The 23,417-nt window shown below is 32.9% G+C and overlaps 1 protein-coding gene across 4 annotated transcripts in view; it reads right to left on the minus strand.

Annotated features, from left to right (window-relative positions):
* Pli (E3 ubiquitin-protein ligase pellino) overlaps window positions 1-23,417 on the minus strand; it is a 298,776-nt gene that overhangs the window by 38,695 nt on the left and 236,664 nt on the right. For all 4 annotated transcript variants that reach the window (XM_072534651.1, XM_072534650.1, XM_072534654.1 and 1 more), the window contains exons 3-6: window positions 17,778-18,009; window positions 12,517-12,711; window positions 7,952-8,143; window positions 5,863-5,961 (exon numbers count right to left, since the gene is read on the minus strand). In XM_072534651.1, coding sequence (XP_072390752.1) covers window positions 5,863-5,961; window positions 7,952-8,143; window positions 12,517-12,711; window positions 17,778-18,009 — 718 coding nt within the window. The remainder of the gene's footprint in view (window positions 1-5,862; window positions 5,962-7,951; window positions 8,144-12,516; window positions 12,712-17,777; window positions 18,010-23,417) is intronic.

Raw genomic sequence — 23,417 nt, forward strand, 5'->3', positions numbered from 1 at the left:
AATTGAAAGAATCCAGTCTCTGAACTTAAAATCAATTGTTTTAAAAGGTTGAACATTTTTAAAACCCTCAGTCATCTTTATTGGGGTGCCAATAAAACTACTTCTAGGTCTGAGCGCTTTTCGCTTTAGTCCTATTGAGAGTGTATACCGTGAATCTAATGAACTTTCTCCTACCCTAAGACGATAATCACTTCTACTTTCGTATGCTGCATCAACATCCGCAAATCCATTTAATCCCGTTCATTCCCTAATTGCCACAATGGCGTTTTCTTCCATTAACAATAACCAACACCTTATCATAAAACCTATACCTCAATTAATTTGTCCACTACTTAAAAATATTGACCTTTTTCAGACTAGTTCATTTCCTCTAACTTTACTTCCCCTCTGGGCTAAAGATCTCCCCTCAATATATACCTTACTCACCATTTTTAACAAACTTGAATCTTCTAACCTTCTTATAAAGAAAGCATTTTTAGAATTTAATTCTCTATACAGATGCTTCTAAAACTACCACTGGTATTGGTTGCGCAGTAACCACTAAACATGAACTTGTAAGATCATCTCTGTTACCCGTAATATGCAACGTTTGCACAGGTGAACTATATAGTATTCTGTTGGCTTTTAAATGCATCTCCCATCAAAACAGACATATTGCCCATTTGTTCAGATTAACTTTCATATATCCGTTTAGTCAATACAATTTTCACTGACCACCTATTAGTTCAAAACATTCATAACATATACCAAAATCTCTTTGCTTACGATATAAGTCTCTCTCATATGGCTGCCTTCTCACACCGGAACTACTGGTAATAAAACAGCAGATAATTTTGCCAAAGAAGCTACCAACCATGGGGTGACTGAAGTCACCCCAATTCAACTAGCTAACGAATCTCGAAATTCTTTTTTAAAAAGTCAGTAGAGGATACTTGACAAAACTTATAGCAAAAGAGCAAAACAACTTTTCATAAACTTCAATCTTTTATTGGTCATCTCTCCCTAGACTTCATAACTACAAGAGAAGCATCGACTATTAGAAGACTACGAATCAACCATACCAAACTTACCGACTGCAAACAATTCACCAACCTGTATAAAGCACTGGACTTGAAACCTTCTCTAAGGAACTAGAGAATCATCTACCTCTTCCTCAACTGTAAATTGTATATGTTGATTATGATTGTTGAAAATGTTGACTATTTCATTAATTTTGTGTTTAGGAAGTGCCAAAACTAAATCATCTACATATCTTTTAATAAAAGGAATGAAAAAAGTGTAATTGTTGATACAATCACTGATAACATCATCCATGACTAGATTCTATAGGACTATCAAAAATTTGTTTTTGGTAGTGATATGGGATCTTTTTTTTTCCTAATATTGTTCTGAAGCTATTTTCTTGTTTCATTTTAAATTAATTACTATTTAAATGGGAATAAGCCACAATTAAAGGTTAAAATACGTTTATTGACGTTTCAATTTCCACTTCGGAAATCGTTCTAAAAAACAAACATGTTTGAGAACGATTTCCGAAGTGGAAATTAAAACGTCAATAAACGTATTTTAACCTTTAATTGTGGCTTATTCCCATTTAAATAGTAATTAATTTCTTTTTTTTCCTATCTAAAAATTTTTTTTCTTACTCTTATATAATATATCTATATATATATAATTTAATTATAATTAATATATTTATATATATATATAATTTAATTTAATGTATTGTGCAGAAAGTTGCTTTTTTCAGTTGTGTTAATAATAATATTGTTGTAGGTAATGCTGCATTGGAAAGTCTGGAGCTACCCGATTTAAAAAAAAAATCTATGCAGTAAGCATTTTGACGCAATGCAAAATATTTACCCAGTACTGCTATACCAAAAAAATATAGTGAGGTAGAAGAGGAAGGTTCGTTAACGACACCACGCGTTTTTCATACGTATTCATTAGAAAAACAACCATCAACCAGTGCCAATACTGTTTCGCACAGTGATAATTCTGAACTTGACGATTTTGTTGATGAGCTTTTTAGATATGCCGTTATCACCATTGGTCAAGACAAAAAGATTTCATAATTATCACACACTTTAAACAATGTAAATGTTTTAATGTAAACAATTTTGTTTTGTTTTTTTACCTTGAATTATTATTTTGTTAATATTGTCTATGGTGTAGATATCAGAATTTTGATAAGTGTTATCTAACTATTAAAATAACGCGAATTTAATTTTTGCATAAACAGTCAGATCGTGCAAGTTGATTGAAAAAATCATTTTCATTTATGTAAACAGAAATACAAACATGGTGTGTATATTATAAAATACATAAATAAATAAAATAAAGGGTACTATTTATTAAAGTTTTGTTAATTATTATTCCTTTTATCCCAACACATAGATTAATTTGTCCCTAAATATGTGGTGCCTCTTGTTGTGGCATATCGATCTGTTTATTTGTTTCAAAACCATTATCAAAAAACCATACCCATAAATTTACTATATTTTCAAACGTCATTTTAAATATTAAAAGATTGAAAATTTAATTTTCTCAAAACATACATAAAACCATTGTTTAAAAAGAATTTTTTTTAAACAATGATAAAACTCAAGTCTTGACTAAAAAATAAACCTCCGCATGAGTGTTCTAAGACGATAGCAGTCGAGTCTATTTCAATTAAATATTTAATCCTTTTCTAACAAATCATATAACCAAATTAAATATCTGGTAAACTAATAAAACTTAAAAAAAAAGGCAGCATTTAACTGCTTCATTTAAATAGATTACTAACCGGTTTAGATTTATCAAGTCTCAAAGTAGAAAAACAATTTGAAATATTCGCTCGAAATAGTCAAGTTATCTTTCACAAGACGCATACAACGATAATAACAATAAGCATTTTATTAAAGTCTTATATTTTCTTCACAATCTGGCACCCGTGTACGGGTTTGCATTAGTTACCAGACTGGTAGAAATATACTCGTATAGAATCCTGCTGAGAATTAAGTTTCTGTTAATAGTTTTTTAAATTTATTACTAGAGGCCGCCATATGACGGCAGAAGAAAAGTCAAACGTTTGTTCCATAAGGATTGTCTAACTAGTCGTATTTAAACAATGGTAAAACAGTTTGTTTCGTTTATGTTTACATTATTTTAATAAAAGTTTAAAGGGAATTAAAATTTTAAGTTTTTATTTTAAAAATGCAAGTGCTCCGTTTTTCGTGCCGGTGAGTGTATAATAAACACTGTATAAAACATAAAACAGGTAAAAAAAAAAAAAAATAAAATACATTAGCTTAATTAAAAGACAGGTAGGGTACAACGCCAGTTATTGGACACAAGATAGTTATTCGGCATTACAGTGTTATCCAACAATATATGATTTCTATGTACTCTATATTTCAAGTGTTAATAACAGTATATTTCACTAGATGCTAGTATTTGTTTCTGTACAACGTACATTCTTATTTAAGTCCATTCGCTCAGCTTGGGAATATTTTGACAGATTCATTCTACATACAACACAAAAATTCCTACCTGTCACTATTAATTACTTAAATGAACTTCTTTCATCGAAAAAAAAAAAGAATAATCATCAATAATGGGAGTTTATATGATACATTTTCATTAAAAACTTTCCATTTGTAAATACTGATCTATAAACGACTAAAATTTCAAGAATAAACTGTTACTTTAATTGATAAATACTTTTTTATTTCAATTTTGGCTATTACCACGTATGCTTGGTTGTATAGAAATTTCCAGACATTGCCAACCGGTCAAAATTTATCCAACATAGCAAAAACTATTTAATAAATTAACTATACAGTTGGGACTCGGATCAGCGAACCGATTTATCTGTGTTCCGCCTTTAAAGGTATTTGCGATTTTAGCGGTATATATTTTTAGGTTATGTGAGTGAAGTGACAGCTAAACATTTTTTTAAATATACGTCTAAATATGACACTTAAGTATAACTTATAACAAGTGCAATTTATAAGGGCAGATAAAAACTTTTCCGAATTTGGGATACTGCTTTAATATAATTGGATCAAGTTTACAAGTTTTTCGAAACCAGCAGGTTTTATTACGTTATCCGTTATCCACTCTATAACGTTTCAAAAGTCCAATACGTTACATCTCAAAATTTCGGTATTTTGTTAAAATTTAAAAATACCCCGTATATGGTTTAAACTTCTTTTTCACGAAAACATCTTTGTTGACCGTTCCAATAAAAATACCGTAATATTTTTACGTAAGTTACAGCTTTTTAAATCAAGTATCGATCGGTTCGTTTAAAACCCTATTGCCCTTTGTGCGGTTGTTTGCAAATGCCAATTTTGGCATTTGCAAACAACCTGGCTTTGAAATGTCAACAGAAGTATAACCCACGGTTCGTAGACTTACTACGGTTGCCTCTTCCGACTGGGGTGGGGATGCTTGAGTTACGTCACCAGAGTACACAAGAATACAAAACCCATTTATTCGCGATTGAAACTGAATGTAGAGGGGAGGTCGATTGCAGTGTTGATTGGTTGAAGGGGAAGAATTACGTCACGAGAGTACAGTTTCGGGCTTAATGTTCATTGGTTAGGCGGAAGAGGCAACCGTAGTAAGTCTACGAACCGTGAGTATAACCTAAGTTTTTCATTGTCAAATTGTTGTCAGTTCGTGAAGTTTCTCTTTTAGTTTTTACTTTATTTATGGCATTCAAACAAAACAATTTCAATTCAACAAAAATGGTTTTTACTAATGAGAAATACGCTGATATGCATGTAGCAGTGCATTGCAAAATGAGGTGTAACGCTCGAGCAGTAACATAGATACCCTAAAAATTTCCCGATTAACAGAAACAAGTTCAGTGTTTCCAAAAAATTATGAAACAGGGCACCATAATGATGTAAAAGCAGCACATGAAGATGTTTTATTTTACTGAAAGTTGAGGAAAATTTAGAAATTAGCGTTTGAAGACTATCTGCCATATATCCCACAATTTCAAAATCTTCCGCAGGAAATATCTTACACAATGGAAATTTATATCCTTTTCATTTAACAAAGAAACAAGCACTGCTATACTCCATTCGCTTAGCTCGGGCATATTTTGACAGATTCATTGTCGGAAACCTACAACACAACAATTCCTACTTCTCAGTATTAATAGCTCAAGTATCCTACTATTGCAGACTTCTTTCTTTAAACAAAAGAAGAATTATTCTAAATAGTGGAAGTGTATACTAAACCCATCAAATTTTGGGTAGTATATATTTAAAAAATATATTTTAGTTGTTATAATTTAACATAACTATTTATTATATGGTAATAAATATTGATTGTCGGTAATTCGCAAAGTTCTATTTTATTTACTATTTAGTTTATTTACTATTAATATTGGCTATGAGTATGTGTGCTTGGTTGTATAGTAATTTCCAGCCACTTTTAGTCTGTCAAAAAGTAACTAACTTCGCAAAAAAATAATTACTAAATTCACTAGACAGTTCGGACTGGGAATAGCGAACCGAGTATACAAGGAGATTTTCCTTGTTTCCTTTTTTTTTACAAAAAATGGAATTTTTAATGTGCATCATGCCCATTATTATTTGTACGTTGGTAAAAACCCCGATGTTGTTTAAGAATTTAAGATTTTGGTATTAGATTGCTTCATTTTTTACTTTTGCCACTTTCATAGAAAACGGTAATTTGTTACTAAATTTGTTTATGTTTGGATACTTTGGTGATTAATTATGATTCACCAATATAGAAGTTTCGATTTTCTAGTTTTTGGTCGGATTTGCGTGAATTAAAACAATAACGCACGTATATTGTCTCAGCCGTTTGACTCTAATTTATTAAACCGTAAATACTCACCGGCGTTTTGCTTAAACCTTCGGCTGATCGCCATAATAAAGTGGCACCACATAAATCTATTAAAGTTCCATCTTGTAGCACATTCGTGACTTCTTCCACCTAAAAAATAAGTTTTAATATAAAATGTGTAGTGCTAATTATTAATGGCTACATACAAAGTTATCATGAACTATCAAAACGTTTAAATGATAACGCTGATAGTAATAGTAACTTAGAGGAGAGTGACATAGAAATCCAAACACACATTATAAATTATTTTTTTTTAATATAATTTGGTAGGTATACATGCTTATCTTGTCAAAAACAATAAATGATTAGAATTTCAGCCATATTACTTTAAGTTTTCGTTTTTCATTAATTTTTTTTTAATTCTAAGATGAACAACAAAGCGTCAAAATCGTCGCTTAAGGTTGATGGCTCTAAAACACCGCTTCTTCACTACCAGGTCTATTGCAAATCAATGGTTTGTAAAAAATCGAAGACCAATTGGGATGCGTACAATTTATCTTCGAATTCGCAGTTTTGGCCTTCGTTCATTTCTGTTCCACAGGGTGCTACCTCTTACCCTTGAACATCGACGTAATCGTGTTGAATGGTGCAGAGAACGATTGGCTTGGGGCCAAGAATGGAATGGGGTTGTGGGGTTGTATTTAGTGTTGAATCTCGATTCTGTTTAGGGATATATGATGGCCGAGCTATTGTCAGAAGACGATGTGGTGATAGACGAAATCCATAGTTTTTTATCGATAGGCTCGTGTGCTGCACTGTTGGGGTTATGGTGTGGGGTGCAAAGGTTTATGGTTCAAGGTCACCTCTAATCTGAGTCAGAAGGAACATGACAGTTAAAATACAGGTTACCATGCCTGAGCCACCAAAATATTTGGGTAAAAACCCTTTAAAATGTAATGTGTTACCAAAGAGTGTACATGATAATAATAGTCTCCCGTTTTATACCGCTGTCGCGGCTTTGGGAGTATAGCAGGGTAGTCTGCTATATCTAGGGCCTACGGTATACAAGGAAGGTAACATGGCCAGTGCTACGCTTCAACCGTCTATTATTACCCCTGGTTTTACCCAAGGTACTCATTTTTATTCAGGCTGAGTCGACCTGGGGCCTATAGACATTTTTAAAATGTCTAGATGTTCTTGCCGGCGGTGGGATTCGAACTCCGGACCACCGGCTTGCGAGGCTAGCATCCTACCGCTTGCGCTACGCAGGCCCTGCGTACATGATGTTGATAATATTATATGATGTTTAATATTTTAATTAGATTTTACTTCAGGTAACATACACCCATGCTTAAGTGAGTTCCAGTGTCCGGAGAGTGAACCTCTTCAAACGGACTTCAGCTGGCAAAATTCTATTAAGTAAGGGATGCAACTTTATGGAATTAATATCACTCTTCTATCAAGGAAGGTTTGAAATCTTGTAAGTATGCTGATGCAGAATTTTCTTTTTTTTTTTCTTTTGTTTCCGATTTAATATCGCTACATTTCGCACAAGAGTTACGAGATCCGCTTTCTACGATATGTAATCCCTACTTGGTCCAATGCATACGCCAACACTGATCATTGTTGACCCTCTACCATAAGATCCTCTTTCAATGTTCTTGTTACACTGAGTATATTTCTCCATATCATACTTAAACCATCTCATACTTAACTCTATCATCTGGCTCAAAGCAAAAGAAGGATTGGTCCGTAAATACTATCCGGCTCAGTGTGTATTCTTAGTATCACATACAGATATTATACTCCTAAAGAGTAGGAGCGAATATAATGACTTACAATTACATATACTTAAAATAAGCGGGAGGAGGTAAAACTGAAGAGGAACTTTCATCATATAATAAAAGAGAAAAAATAAGGACGCACAGAATAAAACAATGATGTAAGGAAAGGTAATAAGATGTAACAGGTTACGATAAATGATATCTCTCTTCAGTCTTGACCACTTAGAGGAAGTGTCGTGGCCGTCATGATACCGTGTATGGTCCGTCTCCCTAGACTTATGATAATTGTCATAAATCCTCTAGTTATTAATTAAAACTAATACTTCTCTTAAATAATTCAGATAAAAGATACTTACTACTTGCCCTCTTTGCTGTGCAGACCTAGATTCTCTCAAGGAAAAAATACCGCCCCCAACAGATGTTTCGAACCAACATCCATATTTGGCTTCTCCACCATAAAAACTTCCTCCGGGATGCATTATTAAAACACCATTTGTTGTACATCCATCTATTTCTCTACCGTTTTCTTGCCATTTTAAAGATTTTTCCTAAAACAAGAAAAGAAAATATTAAAGTAAAACAAACAATAATAATATTTAAAACCTAAATGATATAAATAAATGCTTTTATGAGAATTCTGGAAAATAATGGCAAGCAATACTGACAAAAATGTATCATTTCTTATTTAATGTAGCTGCGAAATAAGTAAACCTCGTGACGCGTTCAATTACGGAGACGTATTGTGGTGTTGTCTACTAATCATCCTTAATTCTGTCTTAGCAATATTAATACGAAGTGCGAACAAAAACATCAAGCCTTTGGTCATAGCACTATTGTATAAACAACTTCGTGATTTTGTAGTGCTAAGCCCTTTGATAAATCGGAACTGTGTGGCCACAGTCATGTCATTGCACTTCTTGCATATCGTCGAATGAATTACCCTTAAAAATGCCTTGAGAGAATGACTCATCGAACTGATTAGTCTGTAGTCTTAAAAAACTGTGGGAGTTGTTTTCTTTGATATGGCGACAAAGGTTGATTTTAAGGTTCTCCTTCTTATAGTGCCGTGCACCTATAGTGCTTTGGCGAATTATTTTAAGGCAAGACGTCTGTCTTTTGCGGCATGTCGCCAGTCTTATTTATGCCTGTCCAGTTCTTTATGTTCAATAGCCACGACATTTGTTTGCCTTCTCCTCTACTCTCCTCTCTTGCCTTCAATCTTTCCCTGGATGATTAGTTGAGGGATTGCGTCTTTTCCTCTCAGAATATGACCGAGGTATCCAATTTTTCGTACCTTGATCAAATTGAGTAGTTCTCTCTCAGTATTTGCCTTTCTTAAGACTTCCTCGTTTCTCACCCTATCTGTCCATGGTATGTGGAACATTTTTCGTAACGTCCACATTTCGAAGGCCTCCAACTTAATAATGGAAGGTACTCTTAACGTCCATGATTCCATGCCGTATAACAATATGGACCATACATAGCATTTAACCATCCTGTAGCGGAGATTGAAAGAAAGATTTCGGTTACATAGTAGTGGTTTAAATTTGATGAAAACTTGTCTTGCTTGTTCGGTACGGCATTTTATTTCTTGTTGAAGATCCCATTGGTCATTCATCATCATTCGCACTTATCTTCAAGCCATATATTTTTCCTACGGTGTTTATTTTATTTAACATCAACTGCATATCATGTTCGTTGTCTGTTATAGCGCGGTGTCGTCGGCGTAACGAATGTTATTTATCGGGAACCCGTTTACCTTTATTCCACACTCAGAGCCTTCCAGTGACTCTGCAAAAATGTTCTCCACATAGAGATTGAAGAGCATAGGAGACAAAATACACCCTTGTCGCACCCCTCTTAAAATTTCAAATTCTTCTGTGTTGGTTGACTTGTTTAGTCTCACTCGTGCTTTTTGATTCCAATAGAGATTCTGGATAACTCTTATATCTTTCTCGTCAATGTTAGCGTTGTGTAGCATTTTTATCATTGCGTCATGTTTTACGGTGTTAAACGCTTTTTCATAATCGAGGAATGTTATGACTATATCCTTTCGTTGATCCATGCAGTTTTGTACAAGCGTATTCAAGCAGAAAGCTGCTTCACGTGTACCCAGTCCGCTCTTGAAACCAAATTGTATCTTCCAGCTTTCTGAACATTCTTGTGTGAAGGATGCGAAGAAACACCTTAAGCAAATGGCTCATTAAATTTATCAGTCTGTGCTCTTTGCATTTTGTCGCTCTTTGTGATTTAGGGATCATTATAGAGGTTGAATAAAGCCAATCAGTTGGAATGTGGCCGGTGTTATATATGGCATTGAAAATTGTTACCAGCATCTCGATATTATCATCTTCCAACATTTGTATGGCTTCCGTAGTAATTCCATCCGGTCCAGGGGCCTTGCCTAGTTTATCTACTTTTATAGCGTACTCCACCTCGGAGCGAATAATGGGAGGGCCGGATAAATTTTCCGTGGGTAAGTTAGTAGTTGGCAGATTCGGTCTATTATCCGCAAAGAGGGACGAAACATAGTTTGCCCAGATTTTAGCTAGTTCTTCCTGGGTATGAACGTAGTTTCCTTGATCGTTCTTCAGGCGAGTCTCATGGTGTTTCTTGTATATACTCGAAATTTCTTTGACATTTTTATGTAGTCCAAAGCTGTCTCCCTTTTTTTGTAGTGACTCCAATTCTTCACAACGTTCTTTCATCCAGCTTTCCTTTGCGTTTTTAATTCTTGCCCTTATTGTACGTTGGATTCCCTTGTATTCCTGTTGATTCTGATGTACTTTGTACTGTCTGCGTTGCTCCATTAGATCAAGTATCTCTTCCGTCATCCACTCGTTTTTTGTGATTTCTTTTTATTTTACTTGCGACTACTTCGTCAGCCTCGACTATAGCTATTTTTATTTTCTCATAGGTTTCCTCTATGTTATTTCCTTGTATGTTTCTCAAGTTCTCGTTGATGTGCTTACTGTATGTAGATCTAAGCTAAGCTAGTGTTTATGTATTTTTTATTAGATGGCTTTTTAACCTTTGCCAATCGAAGTCTTACATTCGCAATTAGGGGATTGTGGTCAGACGAGATGTCCGCACCAAGGTAAACGGCCACTCTTTTTATATAGTTGCGGAATCTTTTGTTTATCAAGATGTAATCAATTTGATTTCGTATCATATGACCTAGACGATCTCCTGGTGCTCGCCATGTATACAAGATTTTAAGCAATGCAATGGAATTGTTCAGAGTCGTATATTACATTACAAATATACAAATATACATGAGTTGTTTAATATCGACCTGTTGTAAAATTTGTGAGAACTTCATCATGGCCTGGACTTTTACTGCTTTTCAATTGATTTACCGCATGTCTAACTTACATTCAAGGATTTTTGGACCACTTCTTTGTTCGGTGTTGTTCATATCGTACAAGATCCCATTGCAAAATCACTACGTTTATAACGTAGTTAATCAAACTCACATTTTTTCATATATTTAAAATTAGGAGAGTACATTGATATTCGGTTGAGTCAAAAAGTGGCAGCAAATATTTTTAATTCAATTTATAGTAATTAATTGTTAAAAAAAATTTCGTTTTATTCAGTTATTGTTTAAAAAAAAATTGTTGTTGGTGACGTATATGCATGTTATCAAAGTAAAGCTAATTTTTTTCTTAATATGATGATATAATGTTGCCTGAGAAAAAAATGGTCGCAAATTAGGGTTGCCAGCTATTAAAAACGCGAGGTATCAAAGATAAAGTAAAATAGAGTTAGGGCACGACACTTAAGTAATAACTAAAATATTTTTTTTATAATAAAGTATAAAATATTTGCATGTTTTTTTAAGGGGAGGAATGATGTGACATATTAGATTTGAATTATTTGTATTTCTTGTGGTGTTGGTGGCCACCCCACTCTACGTAAATAGTATTTAAGGAAATTAGATCCTATATTTGTCTCTTGTTTGTTACTTTAATTTATACAATAAAATTATTCCGTTTAATGTCCGTCCTTTATTTAAAGCAGCAACGTCTAGAGCACATGTGTGTATTAGCAAAATAGTTCAGGTTAATACATCACAGATTTAATAAAAGCTACTTTTACGTATAAAGTGGCTAAGACTAAAAAATTATAAATATAGGCCTAATTCTAATGGTGGAATGATAAAAACAATTTTTGTTCGGTGTAAAACAAAGCCGCATGTTAAATTTTTCACACTGCACAGTTGTATAGCCAGTTTTACAAAATCTACATCTTCTTTTAGCGGTAAGTCGCCAGTTATCTAACGCATCTGTTCTGGTAGCATCATCAGACGTTGTAAAATACCATCTTTTACTACGCCTTGGACTTCTGTAAAGACCCAATAAAGAGTTTACTTTATCCACTCCACACATTGTTTATTGTAGTAACATAAGTGATTTAAATAAATTAGAACAAATATATTATTTTCTTCTTTTTATTACGATTTTACTTATTGATGTTAAAACGCAAAATTCTAATACAACTGTAATTCAACAAGTCCAAGTAAATTAACAAAAAAATTATAGCACAATAATGTACGATAATACCTCTTGGCATTATTTTACAATCTATCCGTAAAAACGACTTTAAGAAATTGTAACATAAATAAAGCAATTTAGCCGTGGTTGCAAAGGATTATTATTTATTTTTTTTTATTTAAAAAATACTTTAAAAGTACTGTTTAAGTAAAGTAATGACTTACGAGCATCGGTATATAACTGTAATTATGGCACTCGAGTCTGAACGCTCAAGTTATACATAATATAAGGATATATAATTTTGCATGATTTTTGAAATAAAGGAAGATTATAGTGAAACAATACAAATTGTTATGTTTCACCTAGTTGATGTTTTTGATATGACTAGAATTCATGACGCATACCTCGTACATCTAACTACTTACCCCTAAAAATATATTTCTAGAAGTATCGAAGCCGGCGGCGTATATCCTAGCTATTTTTGGATTATTTCTATCACATAATATCCTACAGGCAAACCTCGATATCGTACTTTGGTTAACTCTCGTATCTCCCGTCTTATCGCCGGCTATGGTATCCATTACGACGAAATCTATGGGGGCTTCTGATGATCTACCAATCTAAAAATAATTTATACATCAGTATATACATGTAAAATGTAAGAAAAGTGAGGGCTTTACAGTAAAAAAATTATTAATTCAAACAAGGATTAAATGGTTCTTCGTGTTCGTCTTTCACGAGAAAATAAGCTTTTAGTAATTAAAAATTGCACATAAAAACACGATATGTAATTACGTATGGAATATACGTTTTGGGAGAAAAATATACGTGGTTTAATCAACAAAATAACAATATTTTATTAAAAACTTGATAAAATTGTTAAAAGGTAATCTAAAAAACTGATAAAAGAGCATTACGGCATGCAATTTGGTTAAGATTTTTCCCGTAGAATTTGTTACTTGTTGTAAGAACCACTTTCGCAGTAAATTTCACAGTTAAATTTACATCGGTTGTGAGTTAATATGTATCACAATTGAATACAATGAAAATTACATCTTAAATAGTTTGACGTTTGTTTGAATAAAAAATTAAGGGAAAATGTATAATCAACAAGTTGTTTTTTTCAAAATTGATAGTTGATTTTTCTCTTTTTCATGTCTGTTTTTTTCATGATTAATCATCTTGTCATTGTACTCGTGTGCTCATTAGGCGAGCGGTTTACCCCTACAAGCAGACCATAAACCGACTAATTTTTTTTTGCATTACTACCTCATCAAACTTTTTTACTCGATTTTATAATTTGTTTAAAGTTCAAATGAATTTTTGTTATTTTTCCAAATGGGCCGGAAATGGTTATTATCAAATAACATAACAAAAAAACAATTTCCCGAATCGCTGCGAGTAAAATTTCTTTTACGTGGCTTTTTTTAGGCGTGTCTTATCGAAATAAATAATTTTTCTATCTTGGCAATTTTTCGAAAAATGCTTCCTTTTTGAGCTATTTGCAATTTTTTGTTGGAAAACGCCTTAATTAGTGTTTTTTTCTAAAAAACTACTAAATTAATTGCTATTCTATAAAAAGCTTTATAATCTTTAAACATTCAAGTACAAAAGAATATTTTGACAACGATAAATGGACTCTTGCTCACAACATGGAACCAAATATTTCGAATATGCATTTCGAGTAATCTATAGCTGAATATGATAATAATCGCATCTCGCATCCAAATAGGACTCATTTAAGCCTAATGATAAGCCAAAAAGATCGATTGGGCGTGCTTTCGCTGCCCTTATGCAAACTGAACATCAGGATCAAGCCAGCTTTTGCCCTTTTGCTGTACGTTTCTGTCTTCGCTGAGCTGGTCTTAGGACACCTGCGTTATTCTTTGACAGATGTACCGCTCTAGTCAAACTCCCCGCCTGGCAGTGTCCTAGAATCGTATTATGCTGGAGGTAAGTTAACAATCGAAACGAAGCACACGAACGCTAGCCAGATATCCGAAAGGCAAGTCTTATCGGAACCACGAATTCAACAAACGGTATAACGCAACGAAACGTCACTTCGTGCCGAATACCGTGACAGTTGCCACCTTTTGAGCTAACGACACACGCGTTTCGCCTTATCGAGTAAGTACAGAAGCAAGGAAACTTTTCGTTTAATTTTTTTTCTTTTTAGAAAATTGCTATTAAATTTTATTAAAAAAAAGTGGTACAGTAGTCTGTACTAGAGACTAGCGCGAAGCTTTATACTATGTTTTCTGTAGTTTTAAATTTTAAATAATATTTTTAAAATTGAATAAAGTCATTTTATTATTTATTTATTAATTTTAGAGATTTTAATAAAATTGATATGGTTTACATGTTGTACAATGGACTCCCTCGTGACGTAAATGGACTCTTCCAATTATTTTCTGTGACGGCTATTTCGCAAAAAGCCATATTTATTATGTGCTGCTTTAGAAATCTCTTCCAAAGTATACATTATTTTAAAACGAGAAATGTGTAGAAAAAAAATTTAAACAAACATTTTTATTAATTCGATGACATTTATGGACTTTTACATTTTAATCGTTCGAGAATCGTTACGAATCGGATTCTAGTATCGATCTTGTATTTTTCTGTCTGTTTTACTACATCTTTTATTGACAGATATTCTTTTAATTTTTTACTTTTTATTGAAAGTCCGTATTTTGTTAGTTGTTTATCATGCAGCTTTTAATTTGAATCTGTAAGAATAAACGAATAAGACCGCTATGTCGCGATGCTACTTGTGACGTCGTCTTGTGTCGCTTCTTCCGTGACTCGTCTCACGCCTATAGCATTTTACTATAGAGAAAAAGTTATACACCGCCAGTATAGAAGCTTCATTTCCAAATACCTAAAATATTGTTTTATTGCTATATTAAGAAAGAAAAATATTGGTAAACGTTGTTTTAAAAATACATGCCACAAGTCGGTCACTCAGACCGCTCTTATCTTCTATGTATAATTAGAACATGCTATCTTTGAAAAGTTAACAAAAAGTTAAAATCCATAAGTGTACAAAACTCTTGTGAATAACAATTATCATTGAAAATAAAAAAAAATGAATCAAACACCAACTTTAACATGTACACAAAGACTTCTCATGGAACAAGAGAGTGGAGCTGGATAAAACTCCAATGTTTATCAAAGGAGGTTATAACGATGGATAACGGTAAATTTGTAAAAAAAAAAAACGACATCAAAGCTTACTAAGAACTAACTTTTCGGTAGTTGGAAATCAGTAATGATATCACTAAAATGAAAAGAATCTACAATGTTTAATTCATTATTAGATTTCGATAAAATATCTGTAAAGAACTGTACTAGTTTGCTTGGCAGTCTTTTACCAATTGAACACTAACTGTAACGTTAACAACCAACCGCGTGACTGAATGCATTTCGGTTTTAGGGTCTAAATTTTTAGGTCTTTAGGGTCGGTCACTCAGACCGCTCTTTTCTTCTATGTATAATTAGAACATACTATCTTTGAAAAGTTAACAAAAAGTTAAAATCGATAAGTGTACAAAACCCTTGAGAATAACAATTATCATTGAAAATAAAAAAAAACGAATCAAACACCAACTTTAACATGTTCACAAAGACTTCTAATGGAACAAGAGAGTGGGGCTGGATAAAACTCCAATGTTTATCAAGGGAGGTTATAACGATGGATAACGGTAAATTTGTAAAAGAAACGACATCAAAGCTTACTAAGAACTAACTTTTCGGTAGTTGGAAATCGGTAATGATATCACTAAAATGAAAAGAATCTACAATGTTTAATTCATTATTAGATTTCGATAAAATATCTGTAAAGAACTGTACTAGTTTGCTTGGCAGTCTTTTACCAATTGAACACTAACTGTAACGTTAACAACCAACCGCGTGACTGAATGCATTTCGGTTTTAGGGTCTAAACTTTTAGGTGTTTAGGGTCGGTCACTCAGACCGCTCTTTTCTTCTATGTATAATTAGAACATACTATCTTTGAAAAGTTAACAAAAAGTTAAAATCGATAAGTGTACAAAACTCTTGAGAATAACAATTATCATTGAAAATAAAAAAAAAACGAATCAAACACCAACTTTAACATGTTCACAAAGACTTCTAATGGAACAAGAGAGTGGGGCTGGATAAAACTCCAATGTTTATCAAGGGAGGTTATAACGATGGATAACGGTAAATTTGTAAAAAAAACGACATCAAAGCTTACTAAGAACTAACTTTTCGGTAGTTTTAATTCATTACTAGATTTCGATAAAATATCTGTAAAGCACTGTACTAGTTTGCTTGGCAGTCTTTTACCAATTGAACACTAACTGCAACGTTAACCATATCAACTTTCCAATGTAAATTTTGATAAAATCTAACCGAAACTAAATGAATAAAATGTTAATTGAATCAGAAACTGATGTCAAATGTACAAAGGCAAAACAAATAAATTACGTTTCCGCAGACACAACCAACCGCGTGACTGAATGCATTTCGGTTGTAGGTTCTAAAACAGAAATGCATTCAGATTTTTTATTACTAACGCTCGGATTGACATTTTAATTGAAAAACATTCAAATTGCTATAGTTAATTTTTGCAAGTTACATATAGTCGTAAACAACGAGAATAGTTTGACTGTTTTAGAAACAAATAGCCATTACTTTGATTGGATTGCAGTAAAATTTATTTTAGAAAACTAGTTTTCGGTTACCTATAAACGATATGATGGAATTTTCTGGTCAACGTTTTAGGATTGTAATATTTTAAAAAAACTATTAAATAGAAGAAAGCAATAAAATAAAAAATTATAAGTTTATGGTTCTATGTTTCTACCAAACATAGAACCAGAAGATCCCGGAGAACTGGAACGAAATTAAAAATAATACATGAATGACCTAGAATAGTTAAATCAAATGAGGTTAAAATATAGATACCTAATATATTGTAACAGAAAAATTAAAAGAGAAATGAAAAAAACCAAATCAAAATGGGTGAACGAAAAATGCGAGAAAGCACAAGATATAATAGCTAAATATAACTTAAATATTATAGGGTGGTTAGGACACAATTGGTGTTGGCAGTTGACCAAATCGACAGGCACCTCACTCGGCCTCGATATTTCAGGCAGACAGCCATGATCTGAGTTACTTTACCTTAGGAGCGATATCAAATTCTGATTTGTTGTGAGTTTATGTGTTATGTATATGTGTATTGTATGTTTATGTATTGTGTATGTACAGATGAGGTGTTTGACCTTCTATTAATAAATTAATGTTGGAATATTCTTGTTGCTGACTTCGTCTTTTAGTGTTGGCCAATTTGGTTAAAAATTTGGGCCATTTATTAAAAATAGATAAGTATATAAATACTGCAGCTGATTCTTAATGGAAAAATAGAAGTCGAAGGTATGTAGGCAGAAAGCAAGCTTCTTGGCTGAGAAACATTCCAGATTGGACCGAAATACTAAACGCTGGACAACTTTTTCTTATGCCAGATATATGTGAAGCCTTTGTCATGGTAATCACCAATGTCGTATAATTCTGGGTGAATCAACTCAAAAAACAAGTATTTTGTGAAATATGTATACTTTCTATAAATGATAGATCTGGAAATTATCATTATGATTCCCGAAACTATTCTATTATATTAAAATTATTCAAAAGTACACACCTGAAACATATCGGTATCTTCATCATTGGTATATTCTACTATAACGGCATGATTTCTCGATAATGTGTAGGAAATTGAATGTTGGGTGGCATCTAAAATGGCTTGTGTTGAATGTGGTGTCCTAACTACGTAGTGTCGTAACCGTTTAACGCCGTTGGCAACTTGTCTTTTACAGAAAACGAATTTACTTCGCCTTCGCCCCCTGTCACCTTGAGGTAAAAATCCATTATATCTAAAAACAAAAAAGAATGTCAATTTATAATTATGATTAGAATATGAATTTTTTAAAAACATACAAATATTTATTAAACTATTCCGTTTTCACCTTTGGCTGAAATTCTGAATTTTCGATTGAATAATATGTTTAATAATAATAAACATTTCGGTATGTAGAACAAAATTTGCAATATCAGGATTTTATATAATCATTAAAATTAAGGCAAATTTCTTAGTAATAAAAAATAAAATTAATGTTCAGAATCTGAGTAGTATTGAAAAATAAATAATAAATGAACATACAATTTTATCGGAAAGCACCAAGCTAAACCTAAATGCGACAGACAGTTTAGATTTAATTTCATAGAGAGCACCACCATCCGCTTATACGTATTTCGCCCTTTTGGACTCCTCAGAGCGAACTTGTGGTAAGCTTTTAAGGAAACAAAATCTTTCTGCCATATTAGCCATTAATTATGTTAAAAATAATGTACACCAGATTCTACAGCGACATATATTAAAAACCAACCAAATTTTTAGATTCCTCAACTGATTGATTCTTTAGTTTATCAATCGTCTCCTTTGTAAATTGTAGAAAGTACAGATTTGATTTCGAACATGGTACTAAACTTTCCCGGAAACATTCGATTCAAAATTCATATATATATATATATATATATATATATATATATATATATATATATATATAACACCAAGTCAGAAATAACTTTAACCTATCAATCGAGAGTGATAGCTTATACAGACGATTTGGTTCTTATAGTGTCGCCTAACGATAATGGAGCCATTAAAAGGAAGGTAAATGCCTGACTGAATAGAATTAGCGAGTGAATGACGTCCCATAAGCTTCAGATAATTCATAAAGGGTCCTAGAAATAAAGATTTTTATGGGGCCCCTTTTCACAGAGGGAGCTTTAAGATTCCTGTGTAAAATGAGCTGACATATCTGGGGATAATTCTTGACACTCGCAGGACACTTGGAAGGCACTTAGAAATTGCAACAGTGGCAGAAGAGAAGATAACAAAGCTGGTCAGATTAATGCCAAACACAAGTATGGTCCGACTAGTAAAAAAAGAGCATTACTTTGTGGTGCAATTAAGTCTATACCTTATCGATTGAGGATAGCCTTGGTTTACTGTGCGGTCTCAACGGCTGTGCTGCAAGTTGTTACCGGAACAGTGTCCACAGAATTATCGGCTAAAGAGAGAGCATTAATATTCAACAGGGCAGGGTAGGGCAGGGCACGACAATCTAGAACTCACAAAGAATACAAGCTAGATAAATCTCGTGAAATTTCAGGAACGATGTATACCAGAAAATACACAATGGACAAATTGGCTTATACCTAATCTGGCTCCTTGAATTAAATACAAGTATAAACTGCAGACTGACTAACACAACTCCTCACTAGGCACGGAACATTCCGGGCGTACGCTTAGCGTTTCGGAAAGGACACTACTCATATAGGTATTCCTGCATGTATTGCAATGGACGTGATACTACAGATCATACATTCTTCATCTGCGAGAGATGGCACAGAGAGCGGCAGGAAGTCAACCAGCTCTTGAAAGAGGAACTAACTCAGGACAATATAATCAAGCAAATGCTACAGAATGAATTCCAGTAGAAGATGATACAGGGAGCCATAAGGCGCATCATGCTCAATAAAGAAAATGAGGAAAGACGAAGACATTGCTAACTGAGAGAGAAACATAGAGGCAACCCAAAGTATCTGAAGTTACGCCGAAATGGTGGTTCCGGATGCCTATACGTGTCGAAAAAGGGTAGTTTTAGTGGGTATGACAAACCGATGAGTCCCATACTATCTGTGGTACGGGCTATCAGGTGTGCATAACTGCATTTCTTCTCTACAAAAAAATAACTTCAACCTAAGTGATATACTTTTATAGTTTATGCTTCAATGACGTCACATTCTGTTTGCGAATGAGAGAAAACCTACCGTCGAGTATAAATATAAAATATTTGAAATTATACTGAAATGTTATTTTATTCATTTGTGTAGAACGTATAAGAACTAATAGCGATAAAGTTAGTTGTTTAGTATTCCCGTTTTAAAAGCTTTGTCCGACCTTTAAAAGGAGGAACTTGATACTTATACCCACTGAACAAGGACCCAATATGTTCAAAACATTTTATTACTAGCAAATGAAGTAAATTGATTTGCTTTTTAAGGTGAGCAGCAGTGGCGCACCCAGGGGGGGTTTTGGGGGTTAACCCATTATATATTTATACCCATGTATATTTTATAAAAACCCTTAAAAGGGCTACATCAAAAACACGAACGTTTTCGGAACAACAGTTCCATCATCAGGCTAAAATTACCTAAAATAAGTATAAACCATTTAATTAAAGCAAACGTGGTTTAAAATTTTGACTAAGGTTAAAAAAGCAAAATGGTTATACTTACAGGTTACCATGCCTGAGCCACCAAAATATTTGGGTAAAAACCCTTTAAAATATATAAAGTTACCAAAGATTGTACATGATGTTATAAATATTATTTGATGTTTAATATTTTCATTAAATTTTACTTCAGGTAACATACACCCATGCTTTAAGTGAGTTCCAGTGTCCGGAGAGTAAACATAAAAGGACAATTCCATATATCTTAGCTAATTTGTCACAAATTACACTTTTTAGACCACCCTCCATACGACAAAGAGTAATATAAGCTGCCTAATGCATACGTCATTATCTTAAACATGACATGATCTTTAACAACATCAGTAATTTTACATCTTTTATATCCAATATTAAATAATTAAAAATTTTAAATCACAACACCTAGATTGCTGTTATCATTTTTAACATCATCAAAGTTTTGAATCTTTTGGCTGTAGTAATGCTATGTTTAACTAATATTGTTTCATGGTACATTGACATTTTGTTTTCGACACCGTTCATGGGTATCTTGTCAATCAGTTACCAGCTGAAGTCCGTTTGAAGAGGTTTACTCTCCGGACACTGGAACTCACTTAAAGCATGGGTGTATGTTACCTGAAGTAAAATTTAATTAAAATATTAAACATCAAATAATATTTATAACATCATGTACAATCTTTGGTAACTTTATATAAGGTAATTTTAACCTGATGATGGAACTGTTGTTCCGAAAACGTTCGTGTTTTTGATGTAGCCCTTTTAAGGGTTTTTATAAAATATACCCATTTACAAAGATTAACCTCTTTTTTGTGATACGTGGTATACGCCAGCTGCAGGAATTATTTTCCTTGTGGATTTTAATTTTATTTGTTTTTTACATAGCTAATGTTAAAGTGTTGCTATAACAACTGTTTTGAGTAGATAAAGTATCACTTTAACCGCAAGGGTAGATAAAGTGACACTTTAACAGCAAGAGTAGATAAAATGTTTTAACTTTTTTTTTTCAATAAAATTTACAAATTCAAACACATTAAGGATTAAAAACAACTGAAATTTTACAATTAACATTATTAGAAATATCTATTTTTGGAGCATCACAACTTGTACTCGTTTGCTTAAACACTTGATTCGAGGTACTGGATTGATTTTATGGTCCGCCAAGTATACACTTGGATACAGCAATCTTATTGCTTATTGACTATTCAATGTAAGATTCTGCAACAGATGATATTCCGTCCATTTCGTGTTTATTTTTTGTACACAAAACGCAACAATATTCTCCGCAAAAACCAAAACGTAACATTTGTTTGACATTTGTTGACAGAGTAATTCATATCCCTAGCAACGAAGCAACACAATTGCGATTTTTGTGCTAAAAATTACAATTTTCTTTGAAATTCTATTTTTCACCTGAACTTGAAGTTTTGCTATAGAAAAAAATGTTGTATTGCACACGACGATAAAATCGCATTATCTTCTCGAGCATAATTAGCGCCTCGACGCTAAAAAACGCTCTCGAAGATAAAGTACAATTTTATCGTCTTGTGCAATAAATACCTATGATCTAATTTTTGTTGTAATGGTAATTTTATGCTTGCTTAGACAAAAGGAAATAAATATAATAACTTTATTTATTTATAATAATATGCAGTTATATTATAATCAATTAATATAATATCTAGACATTTATAATTTATACAAAAAATGCATAAACTTAAAACTTAAACTAGTAATATCTTGTCTTTATGATAAAAACTGAATAGAAATATTACAGAAATAAAAAAATGAGTAATTAATTTACTGCGTTTCAAATTATAATGAATAATCTTTAATTGAACTTTATCCATTTGCACACCACTTTATCTTATGAGAAAGGAAGTACTGGTGCATCTGTTATTTATTATAGTGAGAACATTCTCCGGTGGACCTACCACACTCACTTTTTAAATAAAACTAAAAACTCAATAAGGGCATAAAAATATCCAGCAAGAAATATTTTAATAACGTTAAAAGAGTTTGATACAAAACCAGTGAAGCAGCAGAAAGAATAACAGCAGCAACGGTTCTCAAATATCAACAAATGAGGAAGTTACTTAAGCACTAAAATAAAGGCAAATCAGTTGTGATAAAGCATATTTATGGTAACGGTATGGATAGACAAAAAACCTATTAAGGAAAAGAAAAGACCTTATTAATCATATTGGAAATGAATATTGATGTTAATGATGATGATGTTAATATTGGGTCACATGTTTTGTTTAAATATTTGCAGGTCAGCAAAATTTGCAATCATCTTATATATAACGCACCTTATAAAGATTAAGTAAACTAAATGGGAAAGTGGCAAAACAATTTAATGTTCGTAACTGATTGAACTAAAAAAAATATTAATCTTATAGATTCCATATCAAAAATGAAATTTGGGCAAATGGTCAAACAGAAATATAATTAACACAAATACAACATCAATAAATGGCCAAATAAAAAACAATGAGTTTTAAACACATCATTAAAATTATTTTAATAGCTTCATTTGATATGCTATAAATGACTAGAAGCAAAAATATCACTTTTAGATTTGCACATTTAAAAATTAGTTTAATGAAGCAACAGAAAATATTACCACAAAAAAACTAAGAAGAAAATGCATTTAACATGTTAGACAAACGAATACAAGAAAGAGTTAACATGTTAGACAAACTAATACAAGAAAGAGTAGAGAGTGGCACGCTAGCTACAGCATGGGGCTCCACCCTCCCCGTATTACATGTGGTAGAGCGAGCAGGTGAACGCAGGTAAGGTACAAATAAGGTCCCGATCTCACACGTTGGACAAGTCGCCAGCGCCACCGAGGAGCCTACTCCTCTACCACTCATCTCCAAAGTGGGCACGTACTACAAGCTCACGTCTGTAGAGTGGTCCCACGTGAGCTCGTCTCGGATACTAAGAACTCAGACCGGTGCGAGATGATTACAACGTCTAGAATCCTGCATCCTGCGTGC

This window comes from Diabrotica undecimpunctata, chromosome 6 (assembly GCF_040954645.1).
Source record: "Diabrotica undecimpunctata isolate CICGRU chromosome 6, icDiaUnde3, whole genome shotgun sequence".
NCBI classification, from domain to species: Eukaryota; Metazoa; Arthropoda; class Insecta; order Coleoptera; family Chrysomelidae; genus Diabrotica; species Diabrotica undecimpunctata.